The sequence below is a fragment of the Chanos chanos genome, chromosome 5 (genome assembly GCF_902362185.1).
Source record: "Chanos chanos chromosome 5, fChaCha1.1, whole genome shotgun sequence".
In the NCBI taxonomy this organism is placed as follows: domain Eukaryota; kingdom Metazoa; phylum Chordata; class Actinopteri; order Gonorynchiformes; family Chanidae; genus Chanos; species Chanos chanos.
This window is the reverse complement of record NC_044499.1, coordinates 51,425,423-51,442,444: the sequence shown is the minus strand read 5'-3', so window position 1 is coordinate 51,442,444 and position 17,022 is coordinate 51,425,423. Positions and strand designations below refer to the sequence as shown.

General features: G+C 46.6%; 2 protein-coding genes across 3 annotated transcripts in view; one reads left to right on the top strand and one right to left on the bottom strand.

Annotated features, from left to right (window-relative positions):
* camk2g1 (calcium/calmodulin-dependent protein kinase (CaM kinase) II gamma 1) overlaps positions 1 to 10,665 on the top strand; it is a 55,093-nt gene extending 44,428 nt beyond the window's left edge. Inside the window, exons 16-23 of one of the 2 annotated variants that reach the window (XM_030775184.1) lie at positions 401 to 445; positions 824 to 878; positions 2,462 to 2,566; positions 4,701 to 4,847; positions 7,076 to 7,151; positions 7,998 to 8,092; positions 8,366 to 8,609; positions 10,188 to 10,665. In XM_030775184.1, coding sequence (XP_030631044.1) covers positions 401 to 445; positions 824 to 878; positions 2,462 to 2,566; positions 4,701 to 4,847; positions 7,076 to 7,151; positions 7,998 to 8,092; positions 8,366 to 8,598 — 756 coding nt within the window. In that variant the 3' untranslated portion in view covers positions 8,599 to 8,609; positions 10,188 to 10,665. The remainder of the gene's footprint in view (positions 1 to 400; positions 446 to 823; positions 879 to 2,461; positions 2,567 to 4,700; positions 4,848 to 7,075; positions 7,152 to 7,997; positions 8,093 to 8,365; positions 8,610 to 10,187) is intronic. The other variant, XM_030775183.1, reaches the window with a different exon arrangement.
* A 5,658-nt stretch (positions 10,666 to 16,323) lies between these two features.
* ndst2b (N-deacetylase/N-sulfotransferase (heparan glucosaminyl) 2b) overlaps positions 16,324 to 17,022 on the bottom strand; it is a 12,683-nt gene continuing 11,984 nt past the window's right edge. Inside the window, exons 12-13 of the mRNA XM_030774403.1 lie at positions 16,890 to 16,992; positions 16,324 to 16,449 (exon numbers count right to left, since the gene is read on the bottom strand). Of these exons, the coding sequence (XP_030630263.1) occupies positions 16,324 to 16,449; positions 16,890 to 16,992 (229 nt within the window). The remainder of the gene's footprint in view (positions 16,450 to 16,889; positions 16,993 to 17,022) is intronic.

The following is a 17,022-nucleotide window of genomic DNA, read 5'->3' as shown; positions in this document are numbered from 1 at the left end:
GTGCGTGTTTGTGAGTGCGTGTGTGTGAGTACATGTGTGTGTGAGTGTGCACGTGTGTGTGAGTGCGTGGTGTGTGTGGGCACAGGTTTTTCATAATAACTCTACCCATTGTGTCTGTCACAAATACCCTACAAACAACCATAATGCCCTTTGTATGTAGGAGTGTATGTGTTTGTATGTGCACTCACATGTATAGTTTTAGTATGTGGATGTACTCACAAGTTTGTGTGCGTATGTGTGTGTGTGTGTGTGTGTGTGTGTTTGCGGGCAGGCCTGCTAGAATGTGCGTGTCTGCAAACATAAACATGCACATTGCCTGTGTGTGTGTGTGTGTGTGTGTGTGTGTGTGTGTGAGTGCAGGTTTTTCATCCTAACTCTTGCGTTGTGTTTCACTCTGTAGGAATCTCAGACTACAGTTGTGCACAACCCACCTGATGGCACCAAGGTGAGTACCTGTGATTTACAGGAGACAAGAGGGAGAGAGAAAGGGGGAGAGAGAGAGAGAAAGGCAGGGAGAGAGAGAGAGAAAGACAGAGAGGGAGAGAGAGAGAGAGAGAGAGAGAGAGAGGGAGGGAGAAAGGGCGAGAGTGGGGGAGAGGTGGAGGGAAGAAGTGACAGGATTGGAGCACAAAACAAAACAAATTTGTTTTCATATGGCAAAATGATTCCCTCCACTCTGGGAGTATATGTCTATTTGTTTATATCGTGATCACTCAAATTTAATTCCTTTTTGTGTTTGTGCGTTTGTATGTTCTCTCTCTCTCTCTCTCTCTCTCTCTCTCTCTCTCTCTCTCTCTCTCTCTCTCTCTCTCCTTCCCTCCAGGGCTCTACAGAAAGCTGTGCTGCTAATGAGGAGGAGGATATGAAAGGTAGGAAAGGTACACACAGTCCCTCTCTCCTCTTCCCTCATTACGGCAGAGTCAGCCATCAGCATTTTGGCCTTAAGTCAGTGACAGGCGTTACGTCAGTGACAGGCGTTACGTCAGTGACAGGCGTTACGTCAGTGACAGGCGTTACGGCAGTGACAGGCGTTACGGCACTGACAGGCGTTACGGCACTGACAGGCGTTACGGCACTGACAGGTGTTACGTCAGTGATAAGCGTTATGGCACTGACAGGTGTTACGTCAGTGACAGGCGTTACGGCAGTGACAGGTGTTATGGCACTGACAGGTGTTACGTCAGTGATAAGCGTTATGGCACTGATAGGTGTTATGGCAGTGACAGGTGTTATGGCAGTGACAGGTGTTATGGCAGTGACAGGTATAGCAGTAACAACAAATAGACAGAGAACAGTGATGAAGTGCACGGTTCAGATGAACGGGGTTGTGTTTATAATATGCTGTGATCCTGATATGTTATTACCTGGATTGTTAGCCACGGTGTTGAATAAAGATCATTTTTGGGTGTAGAGGTTCTGCTGGTAGAGACTTTGATGGGTCTGTTCACATAGACATCTGCTCCGATTGCTCTTATTCTTTAAGTCAGGTCGTATTGTTGTATTGTGTGAAAAAAAGGACTTTTTCAAGTGGACTGTGGTTAGCGAGAATGGAAACACTATAAACTGTGGTCCTGCCGAAATTCACACATAAATACACCGCCAAACATTCAGACAAACAGCAGTCCTCATTCAACACAATTTTGCACCTCTATAGCTGGTATCTGTACAACTGACGCTGAAAGAGAGAGAATGTTTGTGTGTGTGTGTGTGTGTGTGTGTGTGTGTGTGTGTGTTATGCTGCAGCATATGTAAGTGTCATGAGTCTGACATGAACAGACAGTATGTGTGTGTGTAGAATGTCGGAGCTCTGGAAGGTTCTTAAAGAGCTAGGGTAATGTTCTCATCAGGCCCTTGTAGTCTCCTCTGACCAGACTCAGCTCAGACACCTTATTCATGTCTCTAACCCATCAGTCACCACAACCACCTGACCATCCCAAACTGTCCTGTCTTTCATCTGAGTCCGTCTGGTCCTCACCAGAGCCAGTCAGGGCCCACAAAGGACAGAGAAACAAAGGATTTAGAGGTTCAAAGCCAACAGGACTGCGCAGTAACACTAAACCCATTCACCGATGTGCTCTCTCACACGCGTGTGCACAACATGCCTCTTACACGCATGTACACAGTTATGAGGACCACGTGTTGTGACAAGGTTATTTTAGCGTTCGATTCAAACCGATTCCCCTCCTGCTGTTGCCTCTCAGTCCTTTGCTGCTTTTATTTGGGCTCGTTGTTGCTGGTTCTGATGCTGAAGCCGACGTTGGGGGATAAATCGGTTGCCGTGGAGACGGCAGCTGTGTGGTCCAGCCGCAGCAAACGGCCGATGCAGAAGAAACTCTTCAGACCGACATTCTGCACCTCTCCCCTCTCGTCTTGGCTCTGTTTTGAAGGGGTGTGTGGGGTTTTTTTTTTGCTGTTCTTGTGAGAGCTGTGTGTGTGTGTGTTCATTCTGGTGTCGGTCCAGCAGAGAGTGTTGACGGTCTGAGTGGAGACAGGGCGGGGCTGAATCAGGGCAGTGCCGCGGACGAGCCGCCCCCTCTGATTGGGTCGCCTCAAGACCCCCCAACCAGTAAGTCATTAACCCTTCATCCCACCCCCCCCCTCTCTCAAGTCCATCCTAACACTCCTAAATCACAGTGTTCTCCCCCTACCACATGGCCAAATAGAGGCTACCCCCCCCCCCCCACTCCATCCAACACTGTGACCCGCCCCCCCCCCCCCCCCCCCCCCCCCTTCCCATCCCTGCTGTCTATTTTCCCTCTGCAGAGAGCGTGTGCTCTCTCTCTAAGGACTGCTCTACCATTCACAGTGTCATGCTGCTCACCTGTGTCTCTGGTCTGTCTGACTGTAGATAAGGGTAGACCTCTACCCTACACTTCCTGTTTCTTCTCTTCTCTTCTCTCTTCTCTTCCTCCTGTGTGTAAATTAAAGCCGTGAGGATCTTACCAAAGGGACCGTCAGTCTTTACAGAGACAAAGACAGGGCCTCTCCTCTCTCCCCAAACTCTATGCACTGTTTATCTTTGCCCCCTCGGACGCTGGGCTCTCCAGTAGTGCACTTTTCCCTCCAGAGTTCACTCTGCCATGTTCTCTAAGGACAGTGTTCAGTGACTCAACATTAATGTTCAGTCACTTTGTCCAGATTCAGTTCTCTCTCCGTCAGTGAAAATGACTCAGTTTGTCCATATGCGGGCATCTCTCAGTAACAGTAAAGGAGACAGGACACTGAGCAGGGCCTTAAGCTTCTGTTCTGCTGTCGTGCATGTTCATCTGTTCACACTGAACTGAATCCTGCTCTCTCTTTGTAACGTCAGGCAATGGAAAGAAAAAGCCAGACAGTTCATTTGATGAGTTAAAATTTAATTCACTGAAGTATCCAGCCGCCCACGCGCACGCACACCACACACATACGCTCACACGCACACACACACACACACACACACTCTGTCGCCCAGAGAAAAGAGGCTTACTTGTCTGCATGTTGGTAATGCAGTGCAGATCAGCAGAGAGCAGATTAACACACATGTAAGATGAACTGAACACTGAGACTTTCATTCCGTTGGACAAGAGAACGAACGCTCCTCTTAACTTTTCCCCATGCTGAGGTTTTGACTGTCCTCTCCTTCCGCCATCTCAGAGCCTTCAGTAAAAGGCAGACTGACTCTGAGCAGACAGCACATTTGTTCTTGGAGGAGGATAAGCTTCAACAGAGAGTGTTGTTCCATCGCTGTCACGACCCTGCGCCTCCATCCTACACGCCTCCCTCCTCCACCCCCTGTGTGTGTGTGTGCGTGCGTGCGTGCGTGCGTGCGTGCGTGTGTGCGTGCGTGCGTGTGTGCGTGCGTGCATGTGTGCGTGTGAGTGTGTGTGTCTGTCTTTTCACTCTGCTGCCCCCTAGTGGCAGTCCAGTCCTCATTATGCCAGTTGAGCGACTGCCAGCTGGCTTAAGCTCTGTTTGCTCAGTGGTTTTCCTCTGCTCCTCTCCTACAGTAGCTCCTGTCTTCTCCCTTTGCCGTTCTTGTTTTTCCATATGACCTTATGCTCCTGTCAGCTGTCTGGCCATGTGACATTGTGTATTAAATGCGCCGTGCTGGCCTGGCACTCCGGCCGTCCATGCAGAGAAGCAGGCTCTGATTCCCAGCACATCATGACATCACAGAAACTTTCCCTAAGCTCATGACATCACAGAAACTTTCCCTAAGCTTATGACATCACAGAAACTTTCCCTAAGCTCATGACATCACAGAAACTTTCCCCGAGCTCTTGACATCCAAAGCAGCTCAGCAAGGCCAAAAAAAAGAAAAAGAAAAAAACTCTCCATGGGAGCTTTAGAAACACCACACACACTCTCTCAGAGTGGTTTTAAGGAGCATTAAATGCACAGTGTAAGCTTGGACGCGTCTCTTGTTCAGTTGCATGGTACACTGTCTGTCTCCAGGCTGCAGAGTTTATGTGTGCATGCATTCTGTGTGTGCGTGTGCGGTGCGTGTGCGCGTGCGTGCATGCGTGTGCATGTTTGTGTCATATGCATTGTATACCATTGTGTGTGTGTGTGTGTGTGTGATATGTATTGTGTATGCATTGTGTGTGTGTGTGTGTGTGTGTGTGTGATATGTATTGTGTATGCATTGTGTGTGTGTGTGTGTGTGTGTGTGTGATATGTATTGTGTATGCATTGTGTGTGTGTGTGTGTGTGTGTTGCAGCTGCTCCAGTGCATGACGTTAAGCGCTTGGCATGGAACAGCTCAGGACACACCTCGTGTCCAGAGTTGGAGCGCGCTCAGTCTGCAGCCCGTGCTGCACGCCAGGGGGGCAGCAGTGTGGGCACAGCAGGCGGAGTCTCAGGCCAGTGTAAGTGTGTGTATGTCTCCACACACACACAGACCTGCCCCGTACACACACACACACACACACACACAGACCTGCCCCGTACACAGACACACACACACACAGACCTGCCCCGTACACACACACACACACACACACACACACAGACCTGCCCCGTACACACACACACACACACACACACATGCACAGACCTGCCCCGTACACACACACACACACACACACACAGACCTGCCCTGTACACACACACACACACACACACACACACACAGAGACCTGCCCTGTACACACACACACACACAGACCTGCCCGTACACACACACACACACACACACAGACCTGCCCGTACACACACACACACACACACAGACCTGCCCCGTACACACACACACACACACAGACCTGCCCTGTACACACACACACACACACACAGACCTGCCCCGTACACACACACACACACACACACAGACCTGCCCTGTACACACACACACACACACCCACACAGACCTGCCCCGTACACACACACATACACAGACCTGCTACGCACACACACATACACAGACCTGCTACGCACACACACATACACAGACCTGCCCGTACACATGCACACACACACAGACCTGCTATGCACACACACACACACACACATACACAGAGCTACTACGCACACACACATACACAGACCTACTACCCACACACACATACACAGACCTGCTACGCACACACACACACAGACCTGCCCGTACACACGCACACACACACAGTCCTGCCCCATACACACAAACACAGACCTGCCCGTACACATGCACACACACACAGACCTGCCCTGTACACACACACACACACACACACAGATCTGCCCCGTACACACACACACACACACACACACATGTACAGACCTGTCTACAGTAAACCCACCCTGCGCACACAGAGACATGCACACACTCACACTGTCTACTGTAAGCATGCTACTCTTATGACCAAGGAGTCTCATCAGCATCCCTCCCTACGTGGTCCAGTTTCACACTGTAAACATCTGAACACACAAAACACAAACACAACACATTTGTGTGTGTTACACTGTAAACATCTGAACACACAAAACACAAACACAACACATGTGTGTGTTACACTGTAAACATCTGAACACACAAAACACAAACACAACACATGTGTGTTACACTGTAAACATCTGAACACACAAAACACAAACACAACACATGTGTGTGTTACACTGTAAACATCTGAACACACAAAACACAACACATGCATGTTTTACACTGTAAACATCTGAACACACAAAACACAACACATGCATGGTTTACACTGTAAACATCTGAACACACAAACACAACACATGCGTGTTTTATACTGTAAACATCTGAACACACAAAACACAACACATGCATGTTTTACACTGTAAACATCTGAACACACAAACACAACACATGCGTGTGAGGACAAATACCTGAATTCTACACGCACTGCTTATTCACACACACACACACACACGTGCGCACAGGCGCATGTACACGCATGCATGCGCGCACACTCACACACGTGCACACACAGTGCATGAATTCTGACAAGGACTGAAAGTAGGTCATGGAAATTTTTCAGAAGTGACTGTATTTCTGCATAGAGGTGCATTTTTGTGTAGGGGTCTGTTTTTGTGTAGAGGTGTTTGCTGTATCTGTGTTTACATAGAGGTGTTTGGCGTTTGTGTAGCAATATTTTGTTTATCAGTGTCATGTAGACATGCCTTGTCTCTATGTTTTTGCGTACAGATGTGTGTTGCTTGTGTAGATGGGTTTCGTTTCTCTCTTTGTGTAGTGGCCTTTTGTGTTTTAGGATTAGGTTTTGCGTATTGTTTTGTATCTGTGTTTGTGTCGATGTGTTTCGTGTGTCTTTGTGCAGAGGTGTATAGTTACACTCAGTTAAATTTGCCCTCTGTCTGTTCAGATGTTTTGTGGTTGTAAAGTAATTGGGTTTGTCCTTATTTGTGAAGAGTTTAAGATTACACACAGTTAAGATTAGAGGAGCGTTTAGCATTTGTCGGCAAGATCTTTGGTAGACGCTTATTATATTCATCATACATTTCTCTTTTTAGTCACTCTGTAACATGTCTCCCCTCTCTCTCTCTCTCTCTCTCTTTTTCCCCTCTGTTCCTCAATCTGCTCTTTCTTCCTCTTTCTTTTTCTTTTTCTTTATCTTTTTTTTTTGGTGTGGAGCAGCTCGCAAACAGGAGATAATCAAGATCACAGAGCAGCTGATAGAAGCCATGAATAACGGAGACTTTGAAGCCTATACGTGAGTGTAAACAGCTTACACCTGAAAACACACTGACATTATGGTGCCTTTTGGTATAGTGCAGACTCCACACAGACCAAACCTCAGTCCTCACAGTGCACCTGAGAGGAACAGTGCACGTGAGAGGAACAGTGCACGTGAGAGGAACAGTGCACCTGAGAGGAACAGTGCTGTGCCACATTAACTGTATTATCTGAACACACGGTGTGGTCTGTAGACGCTCTTAGATGACCTCTCGCGTGTCACGGGGTGGGAGATGTTCTACAGTGGAAATGATCAAAGCACCGCGTGATGATAACGACTGACTACAGACCTTCGTTAGAATCCCTGTGTAAATGAGTTCTCTCTCTGCTGTCTGTGTAAAGACACACAGCTGGTTAGCATATGCAGGAGTATTAGCAGAAGAAGAAGTACTTTACTGTCCCCATGTCCTCTCCATTATACCTCAGGATACGCTCCAAAAGCACAAGACAAAAAAAAAAACTCCACAGACTAATGTTTTCCAAATACCTATTGTTGTGGAACAACTACACCAATAAGGCAAACATGACAATTCACAGAAATGACAGAAAATAATTCCATTTATCTCCAAATCAGTCTGCTTCATCAGCAATGATTCCTTTTTTTTTTAACCAAAGCAAATCAACCACATTCTCCATCCTGTATGTGCACTAGGAGCAGTGGGCAGCGCCCAGGCTAATGTTAGCATGCTGAAGCCCATCACAGCCAGATCTGTGGTGTCATTCTGAGATGGAAGAACTGGTGAAAAGATTAAAAGTGAGAATTAGCCTGAGTGCTGGTGATGTGTTTGAGTGTTAACTGTGTGTGTCTGTCTGTCTGTTGTAGGCGGATCTGTGACCCCGGCCTGACCTCCTTTGAGCCTGAGGCCCTGGGGAACCTGGTGGAAGGGATGGACTTTCATAAGTTTTACTTTGAAAACTGTGAGTCACACAATGTCAGCCTCAGTGTCTCCTCCAGAGACAGTAATACCATCAACTATTCAGAAGAAGACATGGAAAACTTAAAAGCTCATTTCAGAAACACAGATTCTGTGGTTCAGTTGTCTTACAGACATGGCACGGATCAGATCAGATTGGGTCAGATTCTTACAAGCCGTGGTCATGGTTATGGTTACTGTATTTATCATGTGCTCTAGTAAAATCCCCTATGGGATGTAACAGTGTGTGTGTGTGTGTGTTTTATGACTTCTCTAGTGCTGAGTAAGAATAATAAACCTGTCCACACCACCATTCTGAACCCTCACGTTCACCTGATCGGCGAGGACGCAGCTTGCATTGCGTATATCCGCCTGACGCAGTTTATGGACAGTCAGGGCCGCCCGCGGACATGCCAGTCTGAGGAGACGCGCGTGTGGCATCGCAGAGATGCCAAGTGGCTTAACGTCCACTTCCACTGCTCAGGAGCTCCTGCTGCACCGCTACAGTGAATACAGCACAGGTACACGCATACACAGGTACACACACACACACATACACAGGTACACACACACACAGGTACACAGGTACACGCAGACACACACATACACAGGTACACACACACACACATACACAGGTACACACACACACAGGTACACAGGTACACGCAGACACACACATACACAGGTACACGCATACACAGGTACACACACACACACATACACAGGTACACACACACACAGGTACACGCAGACACACACATACACAGGTACACACACACACACATACACAGGTACACACACACACAGGTACACAGGTACACGCAGACACACACATACACAGGTACACGCATACACAGGTACACACACACACACACACACACAGGTACACAGGTACACGCAGACACACACATACACAGGTACACACACACACACATACACAGGTACACACACACACAGGTACACAGGTACACGCAGACACACACATACACAGGTACACGCATACACAGGTACACACACACACACACACACACAGGTACACACACACACAGGTACACGCATACACAGGTACACACACACACAGATACACAGGTACACACACACACACACACACACACACGCACGCACATATACACACACATACACAGGTACACGCATACACAGGTACATCCATACACAGGTACACACACACACAGGTACACGCATACACAGGTACACACACACACACAGGTACACACACACACAGGTACACGCATACACAGGTACACACACACACAGGTACACAGGTACACGCACACACAGGTACACACACACACAGGTACACAGGTACACGCATACACAGGTACACACACACACAGGTACACAGGTACACGCATACACAGGTACACACACACACAGGTACACAGGTACACGCATACACAGGTACACACACACACAGGTACACAGGTACACGCATACACAGGTACACACACACACAGGTACACAGGTACACGCATACACAGGTACACACACACACAGGTACACAGGTACATGCATACACAGGTACACACACACACAGGTACACGCATACACACACACACACACACACGCGCGCGGACATATAAACACACATGCACAGGTACACGCACACACACACACACACGCACGCACATATACACACACATACACAGGTACACACGCACACGGGTACACACAGACACACACACACACACAGGTACACACAGACACACACACACACATACACAGGTACACGCATGCACACAGACACAGAGACACACACACACACACAGACACACACACACACGCACATATACACACACATACACAGGTGCACACACGCACATATACACACACATACACACACGCACATACACACACACATACACAGGTACACGTATACACACACACACAGACACAGAGACACACACACGCACATATACACACACATACACAGGTACACGCACACATGCACACACACACACACACACACACACACACACTCACATACACATACACACACACACACACAGACACAGACTGTATATTACTGTATGTGTCCACACAGAGCTGCCTGGCTGATTGTCCTCCTGTGTGTCTTTTAGTTTGTCTGGATCCCCACGCCTGACGGAGGCAGACTGGACCTGATGGAGCTGTTGGAGTGTAATGTTCTGTGAGGCTGGATTGGCCACACAAGGGCCGGCTAGACAAGAGCGCTGAGGAAAAAAAAAAAAAAGTTTAGGCACAAACATCCAGTCAGCTGTCAACATCACCAACCAACCTCTCCAACCTTTGACCAATGGGAGCCGGCTGCGGCTGTGGCCCCGCCCACGGATGATGCATGCATCTGACGTCCACAAGAGGGCGCTGTCTTGTTCTTCTGGAACCATCTCTCTGCCTGATAAAACACAACCAGACTCTGCTCTAAGTTCTGTCTATGAATTTCTAAATATTCTGTATATTGTAAAAAACAAAAAACAAAAAAAAAAAACAAACAAACAAACAAAAAATGACATAACGTAACAGAATCTACAATCAGTTTTGAAAAAGCATTTAAGTAATTCTAATTTATGTTACTGAAGGGGGTGGGGGGGGGCAGCTATGGGTTGGGAGGGGGCACAGTTTCACAAAAACACAGTTTTTTGCTGCGATGTGAGCGTAGGCCTTCAGCATGTACACCTGTAGATTTTTTTTTTTTTTTTTTGGATACGAATTTGTTAAGACAACTGAAGGAATACTTGGACTAATCCGAAAGTGGAGCACAGAAAAGTTCTTCATATCAAAAGGAGGAGAGAAAAAAAGCACCAGAGTGTTGTGTGGGGGTGTTAGAACGTGTCTTTGCGTAGTTGTTTGTGGGTTGTTAGGGTTAGTTTAGTGTGGGACCAGAAGTCCCTGGCTTTTAGCGTTCATGTGGAACTCCTCATCTATGTCTTTGAATGATGCAGTGTCCCAAAGTATTTTGTGTTGAATTTTTAAGACTGTTTTAAACCTTTCTTTTTTTAAGTTAAGCTAAATATACATGTAAAGTTATATATAGTGGTATATTTAAAAAAACAAACAAAAAAACGATAAAGTGAGATTTACCTTCAGAAGATGAATCAAGGGTTAGCATTTACCCTCGTTTGGTGTGTGTGTGTGTGTGTGTGTGTGTGTATGTACCTAAAAACACACACACACATTCTCAAACTAAAACTATTTTTTCACTCCAGATTCTGCTCCGCTTCATATGTTGGAAGCCTGTGTGAACAGAACAAGGATGCACAGAGTGGACGCTTAGTGATGTAAAAAAAAACAAAAAAACAAACAAAACAAACAAACTCAGAATTATAGAGAATCGAATCCATAATCCTCCTTTGATTTGATGAGAGCCACCGAGAGAACACACACAAACATACACACGGCCACTTTAGACACCAGCCCGCCGGCCCCGCGCTGTTTGGAAAGGCCACGGCAGTGGATCGGAAAGACGGAAAGACCTTAGGAAAGGTTTGGGTGGATCCCTGTCGGACACACTCCCTATTGAGACTGCCAGTATAGAACAGTGTGGATGAGGAATGTAGCACAGATGTTCTCTCCATAACCAAACCAGACTCCAGAGTGTGAGAGGAAGAGGGGTGGACAGCTATAGCAGACGCCTGTAATTGTTTTGGTCTAGTCTGTAAATCTGAAAGTGGAATGGAGAGAGCAGCTGGACATCTCTAATCCTCACAGACCAAATTCAATCTGCTTTTTTTTTTTAAATTTCAGCCAATCACAAGAGCTAAATAAAAGGTGTGTGTGTGTGGGGGGGTGACCCACCCTGACTGGAGTACGAAGCACTGGCACAGAGATTTTAATCCTGTCTGATCAACACACACGTGCACATATTTCTTATGATATATGCATACTGAAAACACGGTTAAAGCATGTGGCTTCCCTGTCCTAACTGTGCTGTTTTTGTGAATCTGTGTGTGTGTGTGTGTGTGTACACTCCTCGTCAGTGTCCTCTCAGTGTCAGCGTAACGTCAGTGCAGCCTCACATAGAGATCCCACTGTACAGTCATTCAAATGCACAGTCATGACTATTACAAATGTTAGGGTAAAGGTCATTGTTCACATGAGGATGTGGGTGAGAGGTCACTGCTGGGTTTATGGTTTCGGTAGACCGCAACAAAGGAAAGAAAGAATGTCAGTTAACTGGAGTGTGTGTGTAATCTGTTCTCTGCCATAGTCAAGTCACTTTACGAGACGTTATACATGTGTTCTGGAATGAAATTGATTCAACCTCCGTAACAAGTTCTTAAAGAAAAATATATATATCAGCGGAATGGTGTAGTGTTCTGTGATGAAGAATGAAAAGTCACTCTGTTGATCCATCAGTGTGAACATGTTCACATAGCCTGCAGTGTGTGTAGTGTTCCGTTACATATCAGCACCTCCACGTGTGTGTGTATGTGTGTGCGTGTGTGAGGAGAAACTCTGATACTGTGGTCAGCTCTCACTTCTTATTCACCCCCCCCTTCTTTCTTTTCATCTGGGTTTTTTTTTTGTGGGGGAGTGAGGTTTGTTTTCTGTGCTGTGTGGAATCACTGCCTTGCCTGGTCTACGCAACTATTACTGTCCCTCCTGTAAGTTAAACCCATCCAAGAAGTTCTTCTCTTTACTTCATAAACCAGTCAAGCTTTCAGTCAAAATGGATGAAAAAGAGCGAGAGAGAGAGAGAGAGAGCATGAGAGAGAATAATTAGTTAGTTTGGCTCCAAAGATCAACATTATGAATTGGACTCTTGTGGCCAAGCCCTGGTGAGATGTATGAATCTAATATGCAGTTTTGACAGAAGGGCAAATATGCATGTCAGCTTTTCTCCTCTCTCTGTGTTTCTTTCATAAAAATAGGAAATAACCTGGTATAGCTGTACCTCTGATATGAACACCTGTCCATTTGGGTCATTAAAAATGTGACAAACCACAGGAGAAAAAAAAAAAAAGTGAAAAAAATGTAGGAAGGGATAAGGGAAAAAAAAGATTACCCAGAATTCCTGGACACGGTGGCATCCTCTGCCCTCGTTCTGACTGAATCTAATGCATTTCAGTGGTTACACTGTTGGCCTATGTATGTAGTCCCAAGTCTGATCATGGATGCTGGATTTTTGCATGACCGTACATACATTTAAAGAAAAACCATGAGCAGACGACTAGTTATGTGTTTGTCTGAATGTTAGTATGTCTTCATCATAGCTTTGTTCTTATTGAACCTTGATCTTGGAAACAAAAAAAAAAAAGTATTTAATAAAAAGACCATTTCAAAACAAACCGCTCCGTGTTATGCTGTGTGTGAGGACACGGTTAAGTCTCGGTGACCGTCCGACCCCTGAACGAGCGGTGAAAATGTGGTTGAAAATGTGATTGAAGGTGCTCAGGTGGTATGGCTGTAAACTGCTCCGCATGCCAACGCTGGGAGTGTGAGTTCAAATCCCAGCATTACCAAACCGGCTGTGTAAAGAGGCCAGACAGTGTGCTCTCCCTCTCACTGCATGTCAGTGGGGCACAGCTGGATCCAGAGGGAGGGAGAGGCCTCAGTATGTGTTCCCATAAGCATGTGTGTAAACAGGCCTTTGAATGGCTGTAGTTGGATGTGTAGCCCTTGCCTTAATACCTGGAGAGGGAGAACAATCCAGAAACAATACCTATGATTTATGCCAAAGCACTTTTTGACGTTTAATCACAAATACATGACATGCGGCCTCCTTGTGTCATGATGGTTTGTATTCAATATTGAACGTCCCAAAACATCAGGTCTGAGAGTGCTCCTGAGCCCGGAACACACACACACACACACACACACACACACACACACACACACACACACACACACACACACACACACACAGAGACTCAAACTGTCTCAGGTCCTGTGGCCAGCTCTTCTCTCTCTCTCAGACAGTCTCCAGTGTTCCTGGGGCGGGATCCGTGGGAACAGAATCTAGAATAGCACTTTGTCTTTAAAATGCTCTTTAGCAGACAGGAAGAGTAATCACACCACACCTTCACCCTGATGACAGCCAGCTATTTTTACCCCACAATACCTCTGCCATTACATCTGCACACACACACACACAGTTTCTTACTTAAGGTAAACGGTGTCTTACTGCAGGTGTATTTAAAGTCGTACTTTAGATGAGCACGAGTGATTCTGTTTGACTTTCAGTGGATGGGGTTTTATGTACGGCGTGTGGAGTTTTAGAGAAGAGCCGTTTTTACTGCAGGTCCCTCTGTGTAGTGAGAGAGTGCATGTCCTTGTTTCTCCTGCTGATTAATCTACACTCTCAGTCTCTCATCAGGACAATAGAGATTCAGGAAAAGAGATAAGACGTGACCTTGCCGATGGCCGACACACACGCTCCCTCAAAAACCATCACACACACACACAAATACACACACACACGCACACATACATCCTCAAAACCCCTGACTCACATACGTACAATGTGTAAGAAAAGTCAACCAAATTGGAGTGAAGGCATTTTAAGCATTTACTGTTATTTTTCCTGAATGGTCATTTGTCTAAACAGTTAAATCACACTCTAGTGATTCCCATCTTGGCCACTACTACAGAGTGTGTAAACAGACACAATAAATACACACACTATTTCAGTTCGGAATATCAGTTTTTAACACTCATGCGTTCTCACAGACACTTACTCACCAACAGTTTGGTTTCACAGACACACAGACGGAGGGACGGCTGTTTCAAATGCACGCACACACGCACACACACACATACATACACACACACACACACATACACACACACACACACACACATACATACACACACACACACACACACATACACACACACACTCACACACACACATACATACACACACACACACATACACACACACACGCACACACACACACGCACACATACACACACACACACACACACACACATACATACACACACACACACATACACACACACACACATACACACACGCCCACACACACACACGCCCACACGCACACACACACAGACACACGCACACACACACACACACTTGCACGACTCCTCTGTGGCTAACAAAGCCAAAGCCTCAGTTTGTTCCAGCCCCTGCCTGCAGTCGTAACCCTGCTGACAGACACACTGTCACTCACACTCACACATCACTCAAACAGCACACAGACACACTGTCACACTCACATCACTCAAACAGCACACAGACACACTCACATCACTCAAACAGCACACAGACACACTGTCACACTCACACAGCACACAGACACACTCACATCACTCAAACAGCACACAGACACACTCACACTCACACAGCACACAGACACACTCACACTCACATCACTCAAACAGCACACAGACACACACTCACACTCACACATCACTCAAAAAGCACACAGACACAAATCAAATCTCCTTTTCTCACAAAGACAAGAGTGAGTCTTTAAAAATCGTACACTTAGTCCCAATGAATAAAACTGTTACCACTTTGAATTCCAAGGTCGTTTACAAGGTCACTGTTGTTATTGAGGTGCATGCATTAGCTTCAAGTCAATTTTCTTTAAATGCACTAAAATTCACTGACATATTTGTTTATGGATTAAAAAAACAAAAACAAGGTCATTTTAAAGTGAATAACAGTGCAGTCAGAGACAGGCAGTAATGGACCCTCCTGAACTCTGATGTCAAAACCAGTTTTGAAAACGGCATTCTTTGTGCTGTCCCTGAAGATTCTAGGAATTGTGTTCCTCCTTGACGGCAATCCACAGCTGGCCAAGAGATTTATACAAGGCACTGGACAATGCCCGAGTCAGCAGGTTTGCTTTGAGACAGCGCCTAAAAATAAAATATAAAATAGGAGTCAAACTTAACTTAGCGTGTGACCATTCACTGGGTGTCAGTATCCCTCACTGTAGACGATTCCCGCACCGGACCTGGACTGACAGGCAGACCCTGTGGGACTCCATTTCCCGTCATGCAGTTCAGGTAGCTCCCATATCAATAAATGGGTCATATGATCTTGTTCTAATCCCACGACACTGATGACGCTTCACTCCGTGGAAATCGTTCTCTGCTCATGGGAGTGACCTCTACCCTCCGCTGATGGACAGCGCAGGCGCTTCCCTCCTACATAATCCAACGTTTTCCGCCGCTCAGACAGCCGCCCATCCTCGTCTCCACACACAGCTGTTCCGCGTTCTCTGGACTCCTGCGTGGTTCTAGCTGTGGTGTGGGTTCTAGACGTCAGCTCCAGCTGGCACTGTGTAGCTCTTCTCTCAGCCAGACGGGCAACGGCTGCCCCAAACGCTTCAGCAACCTCAGCAGCTGGATGTTCTGCTCCCGATAAAACTCCGACAGGAAGCTCCGTGCCTGGAGATCACACACACACACACACACACACACACACACACATCCATAAACAGGGCGGCAGAGTAGGGACACAAACAGGGAGGAACTTTGTCCACACTGATTCATCTATATGACTTCAGCACGCCAGAAAGACCATCACATCACACCACACCTTCCCAGTCAACCACACCCACCAGATTAACCACACCCACTCAGTCTCACCTACCTGGATGACAACGCCCAGTCAGTTAACCATATATGTGCATGTAAGAGGCAGAGAGAGACAGAGTGTTTGTGTTTTAAACAATGAGGAAGAGAAGGAGAGAAGGGAAGGGAGAGAGGGAGAGACAATGAGAGAAAATGTGTGTGTGTGTGTGTGTGTGTGTGTGTGTGAAACAGAGACAGACTAACAGAGTCAGGATGTGTGAGTGTTTGTCAGTCAGTCAGAGGTCATGATGTACCTCAGGACTCATATCTGGGTACTTCCTGCCTTTACCCTTCCCCAGACAACGAGTGTGACCTCCATCCATCCTCTGGCACCAGAATCCTTTCCCCTCATCAAACCTACAGAGAGACAGAGAGACAGAGAGAGAG